This window comes from Elgaria multicarinata, chromosome 7 (assembly GCF_023053635.1).
Source record: "Elgaria multicarinata webbii isolate HBS135686 ecotype San Diego chromosome 7, rElgMul1.1.pri, whole genome shotgun sequence".
Classification (NCBI taxonomy): Eukaryota; Metazoa; Chordata; class Lepidosauria; order Squamata; family Anguidae; genus Elgaria; species Elgaria multicarinata.
The window spans coordinates 68,380,504-68,406,334 of NC_086177.1; the positions used below are offsets into that span (position 1 = coordinate 68,380,504).

Consider the following 25,831-nt stretch of genomic DNA (forward strand, 5'->3'; position numbering starts at 1 on the left):
TCCTTTTTAACCTAAAACACCCACAGAATGAAATGGCGGGGGTGGGGGACGACAAACATGGAAGGAGGGCTTCTTGCACCTTTGCCTCAAGTGGTTTAGCTGAAGTGGTTCACCCCAGCTGCTTTATGCTCATGAAGGAATCAAGGTGCAGAAGAAACCCTTCTCCCTTTGGGAGAATCTCCTGCTCCAAATTACAGTCTGTGTGGCTGCTTTAGGTAAAAACTGAAGTAGAAAAGGAAGAATAGGGGGAAATATACATCATTTCTATTTGGTCTTCTGGTTATTGTCCAGGCCATAATTGCAATCCACTCCATAAATATATTATTAGGTAATAGGATGTCTAAGTAGACCTGAGTCTCCATACTCTTCCCCCAGATAAAGTGCTGTTCTTTAACTGCACCAACTAATGGCTGAAATTAGATAGTTCTGACTTTTCTTCTTCTTTTGACTACAACATTTATAGTTGCTATGTTGGCCACACAGTACAGCCAGTTTTCATTTCTACTTGAAGGCTACCTAGGCAGCTAAAGGTGGCTAACAAATTTTCAAATTAAAGTAAAGAAGTTGGTGTAATATTCTAATAAAATATTTCATTATATATCCCCATAGAAATTCTACACTAATATGAATATTTGAATCGTTTTGGAGAACTCTTTCTACTAGGGTTGCCAACTTAATACAATTATTTTTTAAAGTGAACTTAAATTGTACTACTAGTTAGAAGGAAAGATAAAACATGCTGCTTTAACCATTTTGGAAAGCTGAGTTTTGCAGTAGATCCATAACTGAACTACCTAGACAGTGCTGTTCTCAGGCCTATGCTTATGTGAATATGAGACAAGTAGCTTCTTCTCGCTCTATCTGACTAGCTTGTTTCCCAAACATGAATAGGTATAACTGAGAGTCACCAGATTAAGAGAGAATACTTTAATGTATCACTCAGTGATACATTTACAAATCTTTACCAAGTGTTTGGGCTTCAAGAATTAATTTATGTGCAGTAGTCCCTGAAACTTCTTGCAAACCAAATAACTCAAAATTGTACCACAAAATATATTTATTGCTCAAACAGTATCAGAGATTAACAAAACTGCAATGATAAAACAAGCAAAACACATACAATGCAATTAGAATGATTAAAATCATAGAAATCATGGCTAGCATATTTATTAGCAAAATTAAAATTTTGCTCCTCTCAACCAACAAAGCAGTCATCATTAAGAACTTATAGCTGCAAGTATGGCTTGTAGAGCTTAGGTAATCATAGTAGGCTTTTCATTCTCCCAGGCTCCCTCTATCAAACTAATAAAATCCTGGCCTTTTTTATTTATTTATTTATTTATTTATTTATTTATTTATTGTATTTATATAACACCCCATAGCCGAAGCTCTCTGGGTGGATTACAAAAGTTAAAAACAGTAAACATTAAAAACAAATATACAAAGTTTAAAAACATAAAAACAACAGTATCCTTATAAAAACAGCTATTTTGGGGTCCGTTAAAACAAACAAACTCCACTCATATTGTTAAATACTGTTAAATGCCTGGGAGAAGAGAAAGGTCTTAACCTGGTGCTGAAAAGATGACAATGTTGGCGCCAGGCGAGCCTCGTCAGGGAGATCATTCCATAATTGGGGGGCCACCACTGAAAAGGCCCTCTCCCTTGTTGCCATCCTCCGAGCTTCCCTTGGAGTAAGCACTCGGAGGAAGAGGACCTTAGATGTAGAGCACAGTGAGCGGATAGGTTCATGTCGGGAGAGGCATTCCGTCAGGTATTGTGGTCCCAAGCTGTGTAAGGCTTAATAGGTTAAACGCAGCACCTTGAATTGGGCTCGGAAACGTATAGGCACCCAATGCAAGCAGGCCAGAATCTGTCTTTTATAATCCCAATGATGCTGATGACCTCATCTTTAACTTTGGACCTGGTCACACCACTGTTCCTACTTTTCCCAATGGAGTTTGGTTTGCCATTAACACCAGTAACACCTAGATGAAAACATTCTGGGTAAGCTAAGCAGCTTTCTGGTTCCTTTACTTGCCTGACCTACTTGTGGCAACCTTGTTCCATTTCCAAGAATGGTTTCCCCTTATTTTCAAGAATATATTCCATTACTCACAGTTATCTCACAACACACAGAACACTAATCACATCTATTGCTAATCGCTTACAGTCAGCATACACAGATAATTAGGAGTAGCACTTCTATGAAATACAATGAACAGTACATTATTATTATTAATATTATTATTTATTTATATAGCACCATCAATGTACATGGTGCTGTACATGTTGTATTCATACTGTGTGACATAAAGAGACAGTAATGAATTGATGAGAAGCAAGTGTGTAACTCAGTACATGTGATTTCATGTTATTGCAACTGCAGCATGGTACTAGTACATTTCTGAGTTTTTGTTATTTCTTTCATAGAAATACAAACAAGGCTGAGCTCAAGAGTATTTGTTTATAGTGGGAAGTTTCCTTGTGGTACCTTAAGAACATGATGTATGTATCTTTGTTGTTTATTATGAACATCCAGTTGCCAAATACAACATTTTTCAGAATGTATGTACCAATTTTGAGGCAAATATTTTAGATATGGTAAGAAACTGATTTTCTGTCAGACAAACACTATAGTTACATGGAAAGTATTAGGCACAAGTTTTTTATTTAGAGTATTTGTATCCTGCACCTCAGCCAAAAAGGCTCCCAGAGTGGCTTACAATTGATTAGTAAAGAAGACAGTCCCTGCCCTCAGGCTTACATTCTAAAAAAGACATGACACACAAGGAAAAGGGGATGGGGAGGGAAGAGGGAGAAAATAAAAAGAAATGAAGTTCAGGCTGGTGGGAAGGCCCTGCTCCGCTCTCTCATTTCCCAATGGAGGGGCAGAGCAACAACTCCTTCTTCCCCACAGGGTGAAGATGACAGTTAGCCCTTGGTAAAGTTTAGTAAAGAGATACCTTTGGTTTGTTTTTACAAAAAAAAATTTGGAATATTGTTTAAATAGATACAGTTGTGAGAGCTATTTAAAAACTTACTTATATCTTAAGCTTGCAACAAATAAAACAGTCACTTGGCAAAACTTGATTCTATTGGAAACAAGCTCTTCTTAATGCAAGAATGGGCACTGCAGTTGCTCCCTGCTCTGTTCCTAAAACACTTCATTATGCATATTTATGTACATTAAGCCAAAATCTATTCATAACAATTACTACCATAGCCATAATACAGAAAGCAAAATAATTATCCCTACCCCATCTCCAAAACAGCAGCACATGACAAGTCTCTTGGAAGTGTGGAAAATTCTAAAAGCAGTTCAAAATACTTGAAGAGAAGGGGAAAAGCCATAATGCACACTCCTGGAACACCTGGGATGTCTCTCAACTGTGGCCATAACTGGGATGGAGCGGCATGTTCTCAGTAGTAGCTTTGAATATGTATTTTTTTCCAAATAAAGTCAAATACATTTTTTGGCATACAGGTTCTCCCCACCCCCACCCCCCTGCAAACATAGATATGAAAAGCAGGACTTGAAGATGTGCTAGCATGTAGTATAAATAAACATGGGCCCAATGGTTAACATTTTTTAAAATTAAGTAGTAATGTTTAAAAAAAATGTTAGGAAGAACAATGTGGCATAAAATTTACAATAGCCATAGAGAAAAACATTTTCCACTGGATGTCAGTTGTATACACTCACCTAACATTTAAAAGGAAACAAAATTAAACCAAACTATTACTTGTGTTCTCAGTCCACCTGAGCGATTGTCCCAATATTATCAGATCTTAGGTTCCATCACCATCTCACTAGCCATGGGGCATATCACATTGCACAGATCAAAAGCACATAGCCATGAATGCATAGCCAAACTTGCTTGCATTATCGCTATTGGAAGTTAATGTTTTGCATGTCCATAGGTGCTAAAATTATTTACATTGCAGACTCTGGTCAGCAAAAGGTGAGTTACATAGGCCAAGGCCAGATAGACTTTTCACAAATCCTAAATTTTATCCCTGGTAATTCCAATTAGAAGTGCAAAGGAAAATAAACTGAAGTATACTGTCAATAATAGTATTGGGAATTCTATATATGTTTCCTTTGAAGTAAGCCCTACTGTGCTCAGTGGGGTATACTCCTTTATAAATGTGTTCATGAGTCTTGTAATTAAGTCTTGTAATTTCAGCAAAAATGATCTTATTTGAAACAATCATATTCACAGAACAGAAATGTTTATAATTCAAATTGTGGCAGAAAATATGAAAATAATCTAAACTCCTCTCTTTTCCCCCTCCAAATAAGAAAGGGAAATAATACTTGAGTATTAATTAGTCTATGAAATCAATCACTACATATTTAAACTTAAACTGGTGTGAAACAATTGTATTTGTCTTACACAAACTATATCTAAGCAAATCTGCAATCCACTTACCTAGAAGTAAACCACATTGATATCAACAGGGTTTACTTCTGAGTGGACATGCTGTAAGTGTACCATCTGGTGTTGGACAACTGGAGGGAGTAACTAAGCTGGAGAGAGTGAGATAATATATTCATATATATATATATATATATATATATATATATATATATATATATATATTTTAAAAAGTATATATGGCTCCTTTACAAGTTTGTAAAAAATTATGGATCACTTAATACGTATCCATGCAGTATTTGTGCCCCTGTTCTTACCCTTGAAATCAAGTCACCTTGGCTCACAAATATTAAGAAAGAGTGTAGAAATTAGGGAGCTTCCATATTTCTAGCTCAGTTTACATGTAAAGAAATACTACCATTTTCAAAGAGAAGGAAAGAACAAACATTTTTCTTTATACACATTAAACTGTAGACACATTAAATTGTATGCATTTTTACTGAGAAGCCCCATGGACTTTAATGGGTCTCACTCTCACCTAAATGTATATAGCAACCTACATCTTAGATCTTCAGCATTTTTTTGGCTTATGACTCCCCAGCCTATGTGGATGTTAATATTCTTTGGAGATGAACACTCAAGCCTACAAATTTTCTGTTAAGAACTTTATTTATTTGATCATCAATATCCTTTTTTTGAAGCTTCTTCTGAATACTGAGAAGAGTCAGAGAAATAACATACACCAATTAAGCAAGCAAGAAGATGAGTAGCAATAAAACTGAAGAGAGACAAAAAAAAATTATACTATTAGGGACAGGGAGTGAAGATCATCGAAGAGAAGTTCTGCACTAGGACGCTGTGCTACATCAGCTCTCCAACAGCTTCCAATTGTGTTCTCAAGTCGTTGGCCAGTGACTGATTCTCTAAACACAGCTGCAGTCAGAGATGGGCGCAGGTTATTAGCTACCACAGAGTAGAGTATATACTGGCGCTCACCCACATAAGGCTCTTGTTGTGTAACCATTTGCCACAAGGTGATGGCAAAAGAGTAAATGTCTGCCTTGGGAGTAACTCTCTCACCTTTAAGAAGTTCAGGAGCACGGTGGGTGTATGTTCCACCTTGTTGACAACGTTGTAGGCCTGATAATGCAGCATCCTCTAGCTTTTGGGAGCATCCAAAGTCTCCAATCTTGCAAACATTTTGTTCTGTGATGAATATGTTAGCAGGTTTTAAATCCAGATGCACAATCAACTGGGAGTGAAGGAAGATTAAGCCTGCCACAATGTCACAGGAGTAATTCAGAGCCTGAGCTATGCTCAAACTCATATGGCCACATCCATCATTCTTCCTTTTTGCTGTCATACTGCCAGTCCCATAGATAACATGGTGCAGAGTGCTGTTAGCTACATATTCCATTATTATAGTGCCCAAACTATCCTGATTGGCAGGGGTACATGTGCTGGCAGCTATTACATGCACCACATTGTTGTGGTCAAGACATGCCACATTTAGTTCTGCCCAGAAGCTCTGCCTTGATGCCAAATGATTCTTACTGCATTTCTTCACCTGCTTTACAGCCACTGTAGCTCCATGGTAAATGGCCTTGTAGACAGAACCAAAGCCACCAGAGCCTAGGGGTTGCAACAGACGCAACTGATCCCAGTCTATAGTACACCAAGCTAGACGAGGGGGTAGCCGACGAGCCCTTGGAGAAAGACCTTCCCCCCAAAAGAGCTTTTCACCTTTGGTAGGAAACAGCAGGGGACTACTGCAAGGTCGTGCATTCACAGTAGGAGAAAATTCCAGATGAAGAAGACGACTAAGAGGAAGAGGGGATGGCATAATTATCTAGACTAAGGAGTAACTTCTAGAGATAAGGAGTAACAAACAGAAAATATAAAACTTCCAAAAATTAACTTTCTTGAGTCTGTTCTTCTTTGACTTCCATGTTCCCTTTCCCTTCTCATAAATGACTGCATCTGATTTCAGCTGAGGAACTTCAAACTCTAATCAGTTTCAGATGACAACCAATTTAATAATCACTCCCTATTAATTTGGACTTAAAGAAAATTATATTACAGCCCTAATCCTAAACACACTTACAGCACAATTCTAAAACTGTTTACTTAGAAAGAAGGCCCACTCACCTTAATAGGAAATACTGCCTAGTAAGTATTCTTAGTAGCAGCCCTTAGGATTTAGGTCTTACGTTAACCCCATATGGTATTCTAGCCCTTTGTTTTGCTTTCCTTAGTTACATTAAAATAAATACAATAGAAATATAGGCTCTCCTCTTTTGGCATAGTTTCTGTATCTGCACAACAGATGAAGCTGCACAACAGGCAGAAATTCAACAGTCACTGCATTGTCAATGCCAGGAATAAGTGCAACTATTGGATTTCTGCCTATTGTGCAGCAGGTTAAAGGCACAAGAATATTACCAGAAGAAAGTGAAAACCCTACAGAGCTATTTAGTCCTGAATAATGGGGATTATCCAGTTTTATTGAATACGTGGACACACTGCCCTAAAATTATTCTTCAAACTACTTTGTTCTGAGTAGTCCTGATGAAATCAAAAAAAGGAATGGTCATTCATCTGCTTGAAATTTTATTGGAGTTAGTTTCTTCAGTGACACCTACATACTACAAAAACAGCAACTGTCGATGCTAATAACAATTTCCCCAAGGGGCAAATAGGAACTGCGGAGTGGAGGAACCAATCCAGTTTAGAACTTCACACAGGACAAAGAGTTACATCTCTCCCCCATCCCAGGATCCCTATCTGGACTGAGCTCCCTGCAGCTACTTATTAATAAAAACTAAGCAAACAAGGGCCACTTGTGCTTATTATAACATCTAGTTTTGTCCTCCAATCTGTAAGTTTTTTTTTAATACAACGGAAGGCAACCAATCAGGGATTGCCATCTGCCCAGGAACGCCTGTGCTGCAACGCCGGAGCTAGGCTAGACAGTGGCTGCACCGTACTTGCCTCGTTCCAGCGAAAAAGTCAGGGAAATTTGCAGCTTTGCTGGAAAGCCCCGGAACGGCTGCAAGGTGGCTGCTGCATTGTACAACTGATGCCACACCACTGCACAGCCACCACAGGGCTCTCAAAGCATCCAGACACCCTCCCAGTTCTTAACCTTTTCACCTGAAACTTTTCCCTGGAAAGAATAAACTTCCAAACTCAGGCTGGGCTCCTATGCACATCTTGTTTTACTGATTAAATATAAGCCACTCTGGGAATCTATTTGGCTGTAGAGTGGGATAAGAACACTTTAAATAAATAAGGAACAAATGAAATAGATGTCTTCTCCAGCCACTTATATTGAACTTTACAAACCCCATGAGAACTTTTACCTCCTAACCTTTCAATGTTGTCTTTAAACTATACTTGAATTCTGTCCTATGTTTCCCAGAGAAACTCACAATTTTTAGATTTTGGAGAAAATCCTCACCAAAACCTCTGCTATTAGCTGCTTTTCTTGCAATCTAGTTGCACCACTCCTTACCTAATAATTGAGCTGGTTTAGTGTCTGTATAGCAGCAAACTGATTTCAAAAGGCCAATTCATTCATCTAGTTCAGTTTCTTACACAGCATATGTAAAGGCACAGAATGAACAATTTATCATGTAAGCGCTTTCTAGACCACCTCTTAACACTTGCATTACAGTATATTTGTAAGATTCATTCCATAAATAGCACTCAATTCTCGTTCCGCCTTTTCTTTTGAGATGTTCTTTTCTTTGGGCTGATTCAATAAGAGTATTTTCCCACTTTGCCATTATCTCAGAATGAAACCTCATAAAATTCTACATAGAATTCATTATCAGGGTTCAACATCTGTTATGTTCCTTGGATGTTACACAATCAGACATTCTAGTCAGACATAGTTGACATCACACTGCAGCCAAAGGACTGCATTTATGCTGGCTCTATGCAGATTTTACCAGACAATGAACACTAAATATAATGATGTGATGAAATAACTTAAGTAGTATTTTCTGTTTTTTTTCTAGATCAACTGCTAATAACGAAGACTGTGTATATTCACTTTGTGTACATGGGACTTTCAGATGATTAGGAACAAAAGTTCACCTTGATTGTGATGTAACACAGGCATAAGGAAGTACCTAGCATTCATGTCTAGAGTGGGGGTCTGCAGCTCTTGGTTGAATTTTATCTGGAATGGTATAAAGCTACAGAGATGGCATGGCGCACGTGTGCACGCACACACAGTGCTTACTAGGGGTGTGCATGGACCCCCCGCTCCGCTTCACTTGCAGATCTGCGATTTTCGGAGCGGGCCGCTTCGCCCTGCCCCTGCCCCGCCCACTTCCGCTCCGCTCCGCTCGGAGCTCCGGATCCGGATCGGAGCTCCGTTTCCCCCCCATAGGCTTGCATTGAAAGCTAAAAAATGATACAACTTTTTTTCTGTTTAAGTTAGAAACCTCAAGTTTGGCACCATGACACCTCATGGGGGTATACACACGCACGCCAAGTTTCAAAGAAATCCCATCATCCCCTGATTTTTGGGGAATTTTTGAAAATCGGGCACCCCATTCACACCCCTTTCCATAGCTCCGTCAATTTGCACGTTAGAAACCTCAAACTTGGCACCATGATAGCTTATCCATGTGTCCACATGGATGCCAAGTTTCAAGGCAATCCCATCATCCCCTGATTTTTGGGGAATTTTTGAAAATCGGGCACCCCATTCACACCCCTTTCCATAGCTCCGTCAATTTGCACGTTAGAAACCTCAAACTCGCCACCATGAAAGCTTATCCAGGGATACATACGCACGCCGAGACTCAAGGCAGTCCCATCATCCCCTGATTTTTGGGGAATTTATGAAAATCCAACACCCCTTTCCATAGCTCCGTCAATTTTGCACATTAAAAAAAACCCTCAAACTCACCACCATGACAGCTTATCCAGGGATACATACGCCGCACACCGAGACTCAAGGCAGTCCCATCATCCCCTGTTTTTTGGCGGGGCTTAAACCTGCAAAATTTGGAACTTCCAAAACTCCAAGTGAGCACAGGAAGGACTTCTCCCCTGAGTCAAAGCCACACACACACAACATCCCTGCGAGGTGGGCAGGGGAGGAGGGAGGGAAGGCAGGCAGGCATGCAGCTGGCATTTCTGGGGGCATAAGGAAGTGAGCCAAGGATAAGCCAGTAATGCATATAAAATGGAATAAATAAACAAATAAACGAAGGAGGGGTGGAATTAAAAGCAGCAGTGTTGCTGAATAAACAACAAGAAGAACTTTTAAAAAAAGGCTATATCTGTCTTTTACCAGTAATAGGGGGACGTGCCCGGGGGAGAGGGAAGCAGCTGCCAGTTCAACTCAAGACAGCCATTGCTTCACCAAGAGCTCTGAGAAGTAAACGCTCACTTCAACTCATAATAGGCATCGCTCCACCACTAAGAAGTAAACGCTCACTTCGACTCATGATAGGCATTGCTCCACCGTTTTACTCTCTTTGGAAGGCTCTAATGGCCTTCCAGTACAGGAGAGAGTGGGGGCACGTCCACGATGAGATGCCCTAGGGGAGCTCATCCCCTTGCACCACATCTTTTCAGTTGTTCCCCAAAGTTAGGGTGGGTAGCAGTGCTGTGTTTCTATCTCTTATTCTTGGCTTAGTATATGATTTCAGGTTGTGTTTGTGCATTTGGTGGGGCTACTGTGTTAAAAAACACTGGGAAAAGTCCGTTCAGATGAAGAAAGAGAAGTTTCCCAGAATCCCAAGTTACCCGTTTTGCCTATGCCCTCCTCTAACTTTGGGATCATGTGATCATGACCGGGAGCTGACTCTGCCCCTCAGCCCTTTGAAAACGGTATTTTTCCCGCCGATTTTTTAAAAAATTCTAGCGCGCGACCCGCACCACGCAGAGAGGTGAGAGTAGTCTCAAAATGACCCTCATCCACGACTCTCTGTGCACAAGAATTTCCAGAACGATAGCTTAAAAATCAACCCAGTTATCCCCGATTGTTTTCCGCAATGCAATCCTAAGGGCGAAAACCTCCGTTTGACCCGCGCTGTCCGTTTGTAATGTTTGTTGACCCTATTTTTTAAAAAATATAGCACGCGACCCGCACGACGCAGAGAGGTGAGAGTAGTCTCAAAATGACCCCCATCCACGACTCTCTGTGCACAAGAATTTCCAGAACATAGCTTCAAAAACAACCTAGTTATGCGCGATTATTTCCCGCAATGCAATCCTATGGCAAAATGTTTTCAAGATGGCGACCGGAGCGCTCCGCCTGAACTAGGAGCTCCGAAAAATGGTCGCTTCTCTTCACCTTGCTTCTAGGGGTCCGTGGTCCGCTTCTACTCTGCCTCTGGGTAAGGCGAAGCAGGCCAATCCGCTACTGCTTCTCCGCTCCTAATCGGAGCGGAGCACATGCCTAGTGCTTACTAGGTGCCCTAAATTCCACCCACAAGTTCATGTCTATAGATAAAAGGAAGGTTCAGTGCCTGATACAATTTCTGAATTCATAGAGCTAAACTTTTGAAATTGTTCTCTGACTTTGCTCATGAGCAATATGTTTTGCTTTACCTATTCTTTATTACCCAAGGATTCTCTAAGACCAAACAGAATTGGAGATATAATAAAGAAATGTCTGGTAATGATAATACAGTTGAAAAATTGCAGCATTTTTAATAATTAATTGGCCATAACATATATACTTACAGTAGATCTCTTATACAATTGCTCAGTGTTACACAGTATTCACTTGCTCTGTTAGAGCTGGTGTGTAGTTTACTGGCTAAGAGTCTGTGCTGTGTGCCATGAAGGCCTGGATCAAATTTCACTTTAGCCAGGAAACTATATGTGGCATTAGGTGACTCACTTTCTAAGGCTCAGTCTTCTCCCTTACATTTCCAATATTATGCTTGTATTTTTCCAGCTGCACTGGCTGCCAGTCCATGTCTGTGTCAAAGTCTGGTATTAACATTTAAACCCCTAAATGCCTTGGGGCCAGGTTATTGGAAATATTGTCTTCTGCCATATGTACCTGCCCGGACCCTAAATCATCTTCAGTGGTCCTTCTCCAAGAGCCCCTGCCAAACGACGTGAGGCAGGTGGCTACCAGAAAGAGGGCCTTTTCTGCTGTAGCATCTCAGTTGTGGAATGAGCTCCTTAGAGAGGTTCACCTGGTGCCTACTTTGTACTCTTTCTGGCGCCAGTGGAAGACCTTTTTATTTTCCCAGGAATTTTAGCATTCTAGTCTTTTAGAGCTGCTGTTTTAATTTGTTACTGAAGTTTAAATCTCTGCATTGCTGCTAGGTTGTATTCTGGTTGTACTTTTATACTGTAGTTTCAACCTTTTATTTTTAGGGGGCAGCTCTGACGGCATGCATAATATCTCACAGGACCCAGAGCTCTGTGATTCAATAATCACGTGTATATCCCAGTGGGCTCCTGCCTTCATCACTTGCCATATGTGTGCTGGTCCCTTTGCCCAAGGCGTGTTGTGGTTTGAGAAAGGGGTCTGGCATTAGGGCTGAAAAAAACGATTTCCCAGCTTTTTTGTGTTCAGTTCAACCATAACTCACAAACCACTATAGATTTTGCCACTGATATTTTATATTGTTTTTATGCTGTACTTGTACTTGCCCAGTGAGCATAAGCTATTGGCTGGTATAGAAATGTAATTAATTAATAAAACAAATATGAGGACAGCAATAATAACCTACCTTACAGGGTTATTGTAAGGATGATTGAGGCTGTAATCTTATTCACATTTACTTGAGACTAGATTTCATTAAAATAAGAGGGCTTCTGATAAACAAAGATCCAATCAAGCTGCAAGATAATGTGAAGCAATTCTATTACCCTAGTGTAATCCATATAAATGCTAGACACCATTAATAGTCTAGTGTGTTCTAAGAATATGTGTTTTCTGATTCCAAGCACATTTACTCAGAAGTAAGCTCCGCTGAGGTTCAGTGTGAAGAGTTGTGTCCAACATTGCCCAGGCAGAAGAGAGTTCATGGAGGGTGATTTCCCGACCCTCTTCTTCCCCTGGCAGCCCACAGGCCACCCAAAACCCCTTTCCTGTAGCTGGAGAACCCTCCTAAACGGGCTGGGCTGTGGCACGGGAGGCAGGGGGCTGAGGGGGAATCTCTCAAAATTGTCCCTTTTGCTGGTGTGATGTTGGATAAGAATGTAAGAAGAGCCATGCTGGATCTGACCATGGGTCCATCTAGTCAAGCATTCTTTTACAAAGTGGCCAACCAGCTGCTCACAGGAAACCCACAAACAGGACACGAGTACAACATCACCCTCCCACCCATGTTTACCAGCAACTGATGTACATAGGCATACTGCCTGATACTGGAGGTAGCATATAGCCATCAGGACTAGTAGGTATTGATAGCTTCATTACACTACAAATACAATTCCAAGTGTCAGCTATGCAATATCTAACACAACAAAAAACTGATGACATCCAGTTATCTCCTTTCCATCTAATGCCAAGGAAGTTGTGGAGCTTCTGAACCTATGTCTGGATGCAGTGGTGGAGGCTTCATCAAGACAAGACAGAGGTCCTGTTACTCAAATTAGGAAAGCTAATTCGCGATCAGATGTACAACCTGCACAGAGCAGGATTGCACTCCTCTTGAAAATCCGCTTTGCAATTTGTGATGCTCCTAGATCTATCTTTGCTCCTGCATGGCCAGTTAGTAGATTTGCCCAGAAGTATTTTTATTTATTTATTTATTTAAAACATTTGTATCCCGCCCTTTATCACTAGGATCTCAGGGCAGCGTGCAGATAAATCTCAGGGTGGAGTACAGATAAAGTACATTTGCAAAGTTTTGGATGCTGCACCATGTCCCTTCCTAGATAAAGCATATTGAGCTACCGTTATGCATGCCTTGGTCATATCCAGATTAGATTACTGCTATGCGTTCTATGCAGGGTTGTCTTTGAAAAGCATTCAGAAATTGCAGCTGGTGCAAAATGGAGCTGCCAGAGTTATCTCTGGATCTCATTTTTTAAAGTGTATTATTCCAGTTTGTTTAATCTGCACTGGCTTTCTGCTGGTTTCAAGACATAATTCAAATTAATGGTACTCACTTTAAATGCCCTAAATGGTTGTGGATTAGGATATCTAAAGGATTGTCTCCTCCCACCTGAACCTGCCTACCAACTACATTGATCATCCAAGACCTTACTCCACATTCTGTTGGCTTCAGAGGTCTGATTGGTTGGGACACAGGACCGGGCCCTGCCACTTGTGCAGCCCAGGCTATGGAAGTCCCTTTCTAGAGAGGCTGAGTTGGCCTTCTCTCTCGTGGTTTTTAGGTGGTAATATATATATATATATATATATATATATATATATATATATATATATATATATATGTATTGTTGTGACAACTATTTGGATTTCCTCTTCTGCTTGATTGTATATTGGGTGTGTGTGTTAATGTTCGTTGTTGTTTAGTATTTTAAGTATATATTTTTAGTTATAAGTTGCTCTTATTTATGGCTGGAAGGATATATTATTTATTTAGAATGAAAGAGACTGTTTATTTGCTTCCAGACTCTCCTGAGATCTTGCTGTTAAATGCTAGATATAGCAAGAGAGTGCACATGACAGTAAAAAAAACACCCACACACCTATCATCTAGATTTAATATTTTATTGGTACCAACAAATTAAGCTGGAAAACTGCTATGGGTTTATTTTAGAGATAGCTTTTTTACAAATTGTTACCTCAAAGTTATTAAAAAGTTTATAAATGTTAAGCTGAGAGAAGCCAGAATAAATACTTTTAATGCAAAGTAGCATAATTTTTAGTTAATTTTGGAAGAATGACGGACAAGTTTATGCCAAAGGCTGTGGTTGACATTGACAAATATCTGGCTTACAGGGAATTGGTTAAACATTGTATTTTGCACAACTCACTATAACTTTCTTCATGTACTGTATGCTTACTGTTAACAAAAAAGTGTAATACAATCTGTCTACACAAGGGGGCAACCTTTCCTTTTTGCCTGCACAAATGTGATTTGCTTAAAGAACAATTTTGAAATGAACCATTTAAAAGCTTAATTTGATTTCTAGTATTTCAGTACTGTTTTGCTGTGATCATGAGAAACATATTTAGATTTGTATCCTATGTAGGATCTGCACTCTTCTTTCCCCACCCCATGTGTCTTCATCACATTCAGTGAACTGAGGACTCAGCAGTCTTCAGGATGGGGACTTGAAGCTATGGAATTACAGGGCTTTTTGTGCAGACTGGGAGACTCCTATGTTATCTAAATCCTTCTGCAAAATGAGAAAAGTGTCTTCTCAGTTGTGTTTCACTCTCTCACACGCCACAGCAGTAAATGAGGCAGTGATGGAGAAAGCAAGGGAGAACACAAGTATCAGGGATTATAAGGTATCCAGCTGTATCAGATTTCTTCATCCAGCACACCAGACGTTTTCTGGTCCCTTGTGTTAGTATCTTGCAGTGGTATCAGTAAAAATAGGATACCAACCTGAATTTTAACTGATATGGTCACATCCTCTCCCACAGTTGCTGGAGTAGGTATTTGTGTACAGTTGGTACAGTTGCTGAAGTAGGCATTTGTGTACAAAAAAAAAAAAAGTTGGGTGTTCTTTATTTTGTAGTGATGTAGTTTGGCAAAAGAAGATGGCAGGTGTCTTCCACTCATAATCCTCCCATATTTACCAACAGTGTCTTCCATAATTTTTCTTACCACAGAAATCCATTAAGAAAAAAAGATTAAATAGCTGCATTATGTCTTCTAGCACTAGGATTCTTCCACCTGGGAGCACCTTTTCATACCCATGGAAACATAACGGTCTGGACATTACTGTGTTCAGCACCATTCTACTGCCATATTAGAAAGAACTGGCTAGGACAGTCCAACATCTAGACTAGTGGTTCCCAAACTTTTTCAGGTAACCGCCCCCTTGGTTCCACAAACTCATGCCCAGTGCCCCCTGGGAATCCAATGGGATCGGGGAGGGAGGAGGGAGGGTTTAACGGCTGCGGCAAGCCCCGCACCAAGGAGCGCCCAGCTGGGCCAAAATGCTGCTGCAAGAGAATGCATGTGCTTTAGAAGCCGGTCAATCACAGCAGTATCGTAACGTAATTTTTTAAAAAACAAAAAACCTCCATTTTTTGCAAACCTCTGCTAGGAGGAGGCACTCTGAGGAGGGCCTTAGATGATGAGTGTAGTATATTTGGGTCATGCCAGGAGAGGTGCTCCATCAGCCCGAGTTGTCCGGAGCCATGCTGCCAACAAGACCCTCCTCAATCCACACATGTATTAATACTGTTTAAGAAGAGTCCTTTTAACGGTGAATTAAAATGTTTAAAAGCACCAAAATGCTAATAAAAAGACATACCCTGCTTGGTGTGCCCGCTGCAAACAGAGGCATTTGCTCTATTTTCCCTCCCTCCCTCGACAAGCCTGGGGTGGTGGGTGCTTCCCATTTAAAGGGGCTGTGCTCCTTTGGATCCTGCGGGTCTGGGCTCCTGGGCTGAGCAGCGGCGGTGGCGGCTGGGCTGAGGAGCTGAGAATGAAAAAGGGGCCAGGCTGCATGCAGCACCTTTAAATGGGAAGCACCCACCGCAGGCTTGCTGAGGGAGGGAGGAAAAGAGAGCTAACACCTCTGTTTTGCAGCCGGCATGGCAGGACACACCAAGCAGGGTATGTCTCTTCATTAGCGTTTTGGTGCTTTTGAAACATTTCAATTCACCGTTAAAAGGACTCTTCTTAAACGGTATTAATACATGTGTGGATTCTTCCCCTATATGGCTTGGGACCAAACTACCTTCTCCCATAAAAATGTCCCTGGGTTTTAAGACCTTCTGGAGAGGCACTTCTTGGAAAAGACCACCTCGAGCGTCCCCCCTGCCACCCCTTTATCTCTTAGCGCCCCCCTATGCAATCCCACTGCCCCCAAGGGGGGCAGTACCGCCCACTTTGGAAACCACTGATCTAGACGGCCACAAATTGTTCAAACCTGGCATGAATACAACCCCCCACCCTTTCTGTGTATGCCATCTTTTTACAAAAAGCTTATTATCCAAATTTGGAACATTACCACTACTTTGCTAGAGTCATTTTTGAGGCTGGTGATTTGGCCAAATCATAGATTGATTAATGATCCCCCACCAAATCCTTGTCAATTTATTATCTGCAAATCAGTAATGTTGTTAGAATACATGACTATCTGAAATCTAAGTTGTAGCCTTGTGCATAATCACACATGCATGCACACACAAAATACTTAACTCAAGGCATATTTTGTACATAACTAAAACCATTCTGTAGTTTTATTGATATTTTGTGAAGTTCACATATTTTTGTACAGCAAACATAACACTGTAGGCCACGAGAAGCTGCAGCACTATTGTTTAATAGCAGCAAGTTATATTTTTATCAGGGTATGTGGACAATAAATAGTCTGTTTCTTTGGATATGAATGTCTAAAATGAAATCCTGCTGCAGCTTCATAATGTGATAGCTATTTTACAGAGCTTATACACAAAAATATATATGCAATCTTTTGTCTATATTTTATACAAGTACAACAGTAGTTTGTGAATACATTTTAAAGTACATATACATGATAAAAGCAACACAATTTCCCATATCACAGGATAGTAATTTTAAATGAAATACACAAATTCAGTCTGGAATGCATTTTTCTATTTTGACTCATAATCTGTATCATTAAAACATTTTAGCACACAAGTCCAAACATTTCTCACTATCTAAAAATATAATTTCAGCAATCCAAGTCAGGTTCAGGTGTCAACCTTTTTATATTGTTTCCCAGTTTGTCAATATTCAAAGGGCTCTTAGAAATAAGTATGTTCTTCACTTCACACCATATCAAAAGCCCTCCTTTCAACTGTCATCTTCTAGTTTTGAGAATAGGCTTATCTGGGTATAAATTTACATGTCCAAGTTTCTCCTTTTGCAAGTGCATATGAAAACATGGTGGTGTACAAAATTCATTAATGACAAATTAAGTCACAGTATAAAAATATATCATACATCTATAAATCTAGTATAGGCCTTTCTCTATGGATAAAAATACATCAGTCTAAATGAGACAGGGAGGTCTGTAGCACCATGAGAGGAGTTGTATCCCAAGTTATATTAGCAGCATGATCCACTATATTTGCAGGAGTGTTTCTGAGAAGATAAACATTCATTCTGGTTCAACTGTACCACTGAAGCTTATACTGAAAAGTGTATACATGCAGTTAGCAATAGTTGTGTCAATTTTAGGGTTAAATACTAATCAAAAGACATGGATTTTCGACATACCACCACCCTTATAGGGGTTAAGGGACTAAAATACATTTTAATTACCACGACATCACTTGAAAGTGCCTTCCTCTGTAATGTCAAATAGGTGGCTGTGTTCATTATATACTGACATGATGCAGATAGGCAGCTGAACCTACACGGTATACTTCATAGCAAGTAATGTATAGGTTTTGATACTAAGAGGCACGTCATTTTAAGCTGCTAAACCAGTGTATGAGACAAGTAATTAAGAGCTTAATCCTTCCCTTTATACAGGCACAGGATCAACCCTATATTGAATTTCAACAGCAGCATAGCTATGGTAGGACATTATATCTTTAGAATACTGCTTTTTAAACATCCTGAAGATTGCAATCTTATGCACATTTATTTGGAAGTAAATTCCATTGAATTTAGTGGATCTTCCAAGTAAACATACATAGGATTGAGATGTAAGGTTGAAATCCTGTGCCTAATTTCACACATGTAATTCCCAATGAAATGTATGGGATTTACTTAGCATTAGTGGGCACACGACTGCAACCTCTAAGATTTGAGTATACACTTAACTATTGTTGACCACGCAGTTTTTGGATTGGTATTAAATGGCAGTAGAAGACGGCATAGTTTGAAACATGTAAACCTAGAAATCCATTGTAAAACCCTTTAAAAAGACACACTGGTTCTGTGCAATATAGCAAATTGATACAAAAACACTTTAAGATGTACCTGTTAAAAGTTAAAAATGTTTACCATTTTGTACCCAAAGCATTATATCAAAGGCCCACATATATCATCTAATGGCACTTGAAAAATTATAATATAAGATTTTATAATAGAAAGCATAACCTGTAAGAAACTATCTTTTATAAGGTTTAGGTTTTCTTTTTGAAAGTGCTATATCTTGTATTATGTGTAACACAGAAGTTGATCGAGCTTTAGTTTAACACACACACATACACACCCACCCGCACACACACCAATCTACAATACATATAGAGCTCACTAGGCAAAAGATCCTGAAAATATGTACTCTTAACATTCATTATTAGCTTAATAAAGCAATCAGGTCTGGCTCATGTTTTAGTCAGTATATGGTTTTTGAAAACCTCTACTGCCAAATGAATAAATCACTCTATTCCACAATTCACTACTAATAAAACACAAGCAAATTATATATATAATATTTTTTTAAATCCATAGCAGAAGTTTAGAAGTTGTACAAAGTGTGGTGCATGATCAGCCAGCACACACCACACTCCACTCTTAAGAATTAACCTGGTAACTACAAAATAGGCTTTAAAATTGACATTTTTAAGTTGCCAACAAAGTTTCTGCCTAAATGATAGTCATAAAGCACTAATGTGTACATAACGCCTACACTGTCATTCTGCTTCCATATATTTATACATCTTACTTCAGTGGCTTGCACACAAGGTGTAGCTACTTTCTGAAGTACTAACTGAATGAGGTTCAATATCTTGTCTGAGATTCTACTACTTATTTGAAGTGCACCTGTCTAATTAATCCCATTGTAGAACCTGAAGGAACTGCCATGACAATATGGAGCCTTCATGTATATTAAGGAGTACTGGAAAAACTAGTTTTTTTTTAAATCAAGTTAACCAGCAACTAACACTGAAGACAGATAACATTGTTGTAACATGCTTTGTACATACCATCCCTGTCAAACACCATAACTAATGTAGTGGTAAGCCTCAATTAGAAACTGAAAGGTTAAAACTAGTTCAACTCACTTCTGAAATGAGTGACATACTTTTTTCAACAGTTGTCTGATGGAGTTTCCTAGGAACAAACACAATTGTTTAAAGTGAATGGAAAAATTGGGCAGAGAAGGCCAGCAGGTGCCAATTCTGTGAGGTGTTGAACATATTCAACATCTACAAAAAGCACATTAGGATGTTTAATTTCCTCATAGGATATGATTCCTTTGAAGAGGTAAAGCCTTCCTATGCTTTCTAATCCAGAAGGAAATTTCTACTTGCTTCATACCATTTCGACCATAAAGTATTTTGCAGTATTTCCAATTTTCTTTTTAAATGTTTTCCCCTTAAAATGATGGTGCTAAAAGGCTGGAAAGCAATATTGAACAAATCATTCCACTAAAGATATATTTTAGCAATCTGTTTCATAGAAACTAAAGGAAGCAATCATGCAGCAGAGTTAAGGTCTACTTTGAGAAAGACTTCTCACAGCATATTGGAGCAGCTTGCAGAGTTTTGAAAAGGTATTTTCCTTATTAATACATCCTTATTTTAATGCCTTTGGAACATAAACATTTATAAAAAGTTACCATTCAGTAATAAAATTTAAATACATCAGTATAAAATAGTAAAATCACATCTGCATATTATTCCTACGATAAAAAAGTAGGAACCAATGATACAAATATTGGGAGCAAAAGCTCCTCAATGGGAGCAACTTTTGTTTCTGTGAAGTATATTTATTTTAACCACTTAAAACCCATGTATTCATCCACACAAATTATTGGAGATAGTTATGCATTTTAAAAATTCCTCCTAAAAATGACAAGGAACAGAATGTTTCCAAGGTATAGCAAAACTATATTCTGCATTTATATATCACAGTTCCCCCTCTTTTGGTTATCAGGGAGTAAGGAATAAGAGGGTGTTTTGAAAAGCAACATAAATTTGACATACAGCATGATTAGCCATTCTGTTATTACTTTTCCTAAATACCCTTGTATATTAGGTAAAAGTGGCATAAGCAATATGCTTTTACTTCACTCCTAGGAGTCCTGTTCTTAATTCTTGGCATTGAAAAAAGTTCACTAGCCAAATACCCAGGTGTGGTAAGTGTGATTACCACCTATGTTGTTGCTTAGGGCGCCATTACACACCATGAAATACAACTCAAAAGATCCACTCCAATGAAAATATGGAAACATGTATTTGCAAATTTACATTCATTTTCTGACTGCAAACTAATCAAATTGACAGCATTTAAAACTTGGCTGGATTTGACCCACCTTTTGGATGAGAGATAGAAAAGATAGGTATTTATAGAAAAAGTGAAGTTACAATATTTTTATTTCAAAGCCAGCTTTTAATTTTGTCACTTTTTAAACTTGCCAATTAGGCATACTTTTCTTGCCAAATTATACTACTTTGTAATTGCACTTAAATGAGAGTTTTCTTCCTCTCTAACTTGTGAAAGTATTTAAGCAAGAGTAGTAGATCCTTCAGATCTTCTAAAAAACCTACATGTAAAAGCTGTACAATTTTTCATACAAGAGTTACAAACGTATTTATAAAGCATTATTTTCAGGTTATGAACAAGACAATAGTTTTCTGAATTTTTCAGGAAATTATCTGTATTAACATTAATGTTCTGTTGCTACTATTAAAGTTATTAAAATAGTCGCCATTCCATTGACCTGTAGAATTATCAAATCTTAATGAAGCTTTAAAACATGGGATACATAAAATTTCAGGAATGGTTTCTTTATATATATATTTTAAAGTATGGGTCTATTGGCAGTGTGAATACAGAGACAGTTTTAAAAACCAAAGTAAACAATTGTGAATGAACACATTCAAAATATTTTAAAAGTTAATTTGAATTTCATACTGGCTTAATGAGATTGGTACTGTACAAAAGTAGATTTACAAATGACATAGCAGGCACTACATTAAAGTAATCTAAGGCATTTCTACAAATAAAATTGTCACAAGGCCATTTTTTTCATTCTATTGGAAAGCTTGATGAAATCGTGGAAGGGTTGTGGTTGTGTTTAGACTGCTTGTAAAAGCTGCTGACAATGAATGCAAAGACCCAAGGCCTATACTATTACCAGGGTCTTGTGGATCTTGTGCCTGTGGAGGAAGCTGAGGCATAGATGAATGCGCCTCCTCCTGTGTGTAACCCATTCCAAGATTTCCCACAGAAACAGAAGGATTAAAAGGAGGTCCATTTACTGGTATAAAATTGAATAACTGAGAAAAGTCCAGTGATGGGGTGCTTAAAGGTTCACTAATAGAAACAGAACTTTTGGAAAGGGAAATATCCCCAGATCCATCATCTAGTGGACCTACTTGAGAATCCAACCCTAATTTAGATGAAGATGCATGAGAATCTTGGGATGAAGAAGGCATACCACTTTGCAATTCCATTAAGTAACTTTCAATTTCCCCTTTCAATGGCTGCTCTTTATCAGTCATAGAAACTGTATATGAGGTAGAACTGAGTGGATATTTTAGAGAAAGCTGGTGAGAAGGGTGGACAGATTCCATATCTATCGGACAAGGCATTCCTAAAGGTAATGATGTGGCAACCATTTGGTGTGCAGATGTTGAGCTCTGCATGGACTGAATTTGAGTGTTGTAGAGATTTAATTGCAAAGTGTTTGTAAATGGCTTTGATGTCAGTTCACTGGAAGATAAATTCATCACTGGAAGCAGCTCATCCTTTATAGGCACAGAAACATTGCAAGTAAATGGGTCTAGAAGGTCCATTGGCTCTGTTTTGACCTTCAGAAGTTCTTGGTTGTGACTTTTCTTCATATGCCGTGTTAGGTGATCCTTCCGGCCAAATCTCTGTGCACAATACTGACAGAGGAAGTCCTTTCTTCCAGTGTGCACTACCATGTGTCTTCGGACATCCTTTCGGGTGTAAAACCGACGATCACAATGTTCACACTGGTGCTTTTTCTCCTTCACTCCACCTGATGATTTGCCTGCATGAGTTTTTAGGTGCTCCAGCAACACCCCTGTGCTTTCAAATGTCTGCAAACATACTTTACAGGTGAGGTCACCACTTGTTGCAGCATGCAAAGCCAGGTGACGCTTAAACCCAAGCTTTGTGTTGTAGTTCTTTCCACATTCTTCACACTTAAAGGCCTCTTTATTGGGATTATGTGTATGTAGGTGATTCTTTAGGTGATCTTTTCGATGAAACATTTTCTCACAATAATTACACTTGTGGGTTTTCTCAGGAGAATGAGTAGCCATATGCCTTTAAACACAGATATATTCTGTAAGTAATTATTTTGATCAAAAAGTACATGAGTTCATTTTTAATGGCTGCTAAATACTATGCTATCCCCCCACCCCTGAAAAATATTTTGCAGGAGACATGTCACTACAGACATGGTGTCATACTTAAATATAGCAAATCATACATTATATGCCATTTCATTTTGATTGACATTTTAGTTTGATTATTAAATTACTTTAATAATATATTTCATTACGTGTGAATACTTCATTTATGTCCATAGCCAAAATGCTCAGTCGATACACTTATTTGCAACAAGTTGATACAACTGAAAAGCTTTAAACTTTGAAACAGAACAAACAAACAAAAACTCAGTAGCTTATAATACTATGCATTGTACTTTATAATTCTACAATATGATGTCTAAATTAACTAACATTTCCTCCCTGAAAATCAGCTGAAGTGTACACAGATATATACGTTTACAAAGCTTAAAATGGCCAACAAATTATAATATAATCTGAAAAATAAATAGAGTTTAATACCTTAGTAATTTGTACTTAGAAACAAAGGCCTTGGTGCAGTCTTGTTGTGTGCACTTGTAGGGCCTCTCTCCTGTGTGAGAGTATGAGTGAACCTTTAATTTCTCAACACTGTTAAAGGCCTTGTCACACAGTTGGCAAGGAAAGTTTTTTCTTGGTTTGGATTCACCACGCTTACGTTTCCCTGAAGGGACTTTCTGGGTATCTCTTACTTCTGACAAATCACCAGGAATGACAGTGGCCATCGCAGCCTAAACCAGGCCTTCTTGTTGGACACTTGGGAACTGCCCAACTCCACTAAATGATTTAGCTTTAGATGGCTTCTCAAGTTTCATGTGGTCGTTAAAGAAAGCAAAAGGGGACTGGAAAAAAAAATAAGAAACAACTATTTGTAACTACACTTAATTTTGAAGTTTACTTGCTATGTGATGCTTTGGAATAAAGCTTATATAAAATTAGGTTCAGCTGGTCTAATGTAATATACGTAGGCTCCTTTAAGCTATTTATAACAGCTCAAAATTCACTGCTCAGGATGGACAGATCCACAAGTACCCTGAAACTACATCTTGCATTTGTTAGGTCCTTGAACTAATATAAGCAGTGTTCCAGGAACTTACGTAAGCATATAAAAACTAAGCTGGCTCTACATGCACTTTTGAAGAATATTATTTTGGTATCCTGTATCAAGTCAGATGTAATATGCCTAAAAGTGCATATGCTGTACTAAAGGGGGGAAAAACATTGCACATTTCAGAAATATTGCAGTCTGAAGCATTGTACATAGTAGTTAAAGTTAATGGCACATGATATAGCACTCCATGGACTGTAATACTAGAGAACACACGGAGGAACTGCATGTTTGAATGGTCCCACATAAAAATTATTCTGACCTGTAAAAACTAGCATGTCAGGTAAAAGGCTTTTAGTTTAAACGAGCCTCTTCTCTCTGACATTCTTGGTTTCTATGTGCAGGGACTTTTAAAAAAAATATATATGGTGAGAATATTCATACATGCAAAACTCTCCAGTTGCATTCTGAAAATATATATGGGTTCAAACAATACACTAACACACCATGGGTTATCATGTTGACTGAATGCAGCATGTTTTCCGCAGGGTGGCTTGTTAACCATGAAGTGTGGTTTATCTTTAACAAGCTACCTTGAGAACCCATGGCTTGTTGGGTTGTTTCAGGGTGGTTAACAAGCCGCACTGCATGGATAATGAGCAACCCTGAGGAAAATGCATGGCATTCAGACAACATAACCCCCCTGTAAAAAAGTGCTGCGTTCAGACAACACCATAACAACCCCTGGGTGAAAACACACTGCATTCAGAAAACAGAATAACCTATGATTCAACAACAACCCACGCTGGGTGAATTAGAGTGTTGTGTGAACCCAGCCATAGTCTTCAGTGAGCTAGACCATGTTAATTTTTTCAGATGATGTAGTGTGCCCTAATAACTACATTAGAATCCAAGTGCCAATGAAGCATCAGTATTGGACTAGTAGTTACCTAATCCCAAGTTTCAGTGACCATGAGCACTGTGTGCTATTTTTTTAAAAAATTAAACATTACTACAGTATTTCAGATATTAAAATTAAGATGGGACCACAGATAGCAAGACTAAACTATTAAGAAAATAGTAGAAGCTGGATATATAATTGACAGATACAAACAGTTTGTGAGAAAAGATAAGTATAGGCATAGAAGATATCGCAATAGAATTTACTTGGGTATCTTAATTGAATGATTGTTGCCAAATTCTGTAGGATACCTTTTGAAACAAATCCTATGTTCTCATGAACACCTGGAATCAATTCATGTAACCTGGCTTCAATTTTTGAAAAATTCAACTTTATCTTTAAAACTTCCATTAAGAGCACAATCCTATGCATGTTTAGACAGAAAAAGTCCTACTACTCACAGCATTTATCAGCGAGATGCCTAGCTGAGGAAAGCTGGAGTTGTTGGATTTTCCCCCCTGTCCAAACATGCATTACAAAAAACAAAACAAAAAAACAATCTTGGGGTGTTTTTTGTTGTTTTGTGATGGGTGGGTGGTGGGCGGGCAGAACTTTCTTTTAAAATCTATTTCTCCTGATTCCTCCACTTCAGAATTTTAAAAAGTGGATATATATTTTTTGCTTTATACATTTGGTAACAATCTCTCTTCTTTGTGCTAATTGTGCTTCCACATTAGACCTTTATCGCATCATCATTCTGCCTCATTCATGGAATTTTATGAGGGGTCCAGACTTCAGTCTTCCACTCATAACTCTCACATGTTTTTCCATTGTTTGTTCCATCTTTTTTCTTAACACAGAAATCTGTTAAAGAGAAAAAAGATGGAGTAACATCTGCACAATGCCTTCTGACTGGTAGGATCCTAAATTAACTGAAAGCTCCCTAAATTACTGGAATAATATGAGTGGTGGAAGATTTCTCTCTCCTTCTCCTGGGGAAAAGTGGGAATAATTATCTTCAGGATGGAGTTTTATCCACATTAAAAAAAATTAGTAGTAGATTGAGCTATTAATAGCAGATTTGGAAACAGCTATGGTCCTTTCAACTACGGAGCCCTATGTCAGCAGAATGAACAAGGGCAATT

At 38.7% G+C, this 25,831-nt stretch overlaps 2 protein-coding genes across 4 annotated transcripts in view; both read right to left on the minus strand.

Annotated features, from left to right (window-relative positions):
* Positions 1 to 5,181: 5,181 nt before the first annotated feature.
* On the minus strand, positions 5,182 to 6,225 carry MOS (MOS proto-oncogene, serine/threonine kinase). Its single transcript, XM_063131307.1, has one exon. The coding sequence runs from the start codon at positions 6,223 to 6,225 to the stop codon at positions 5,182 to 5,184; it is 1,044 nt and encodes a 347-aa protein (XP_062987377.1).
* A 10,549-nt stretch (positions 6,226 to 16,774) lies between these two features.
* The window catches only part of PLAG1 (PLAG1 zinc finger), a 36,069-nt gene continuing 27,012 nt past the window's right edge, over positions 16,775 to 25,831 (minus strand). The window contains exons 3-4 of one of the 3 annotated variants that reach the window (XM_063130748.1): positions 23,221 to 23,579; positions 16,775 to 22,693 (exon numbers count right to left, since the gene is read on the minus strand). In XM_063130748.1, the coding sequence (XP_062986818.1) occupies positions 21,430 to 22,693; positions 23,221 to 23,462 (1,506 nt within the window). In that variant the 5' untranslated portion in view covers positions 23,463 to 23,579 and the 3' untranslated portion in view covers positions 16,775 to 21,429. Of the gene's footprint in view, positions 22,694 to 23,220; positions 23,659 to 25,831 lie in introns of those variants that run through there. The other 2 variants (XM_063130749.1, XM_063130750.1) reach the window with 2 other exon arrangements.

Bases quoted from the DNA above. Each gene is read 5' to 3' on its own strand.
- MOS (XM_063131307.1), bottom strand. From the start codon at position 6,225: ATGCCATCCCCTCTTCCTCTTAGTCGTCTTCTTCATCTGGAATTTTCT.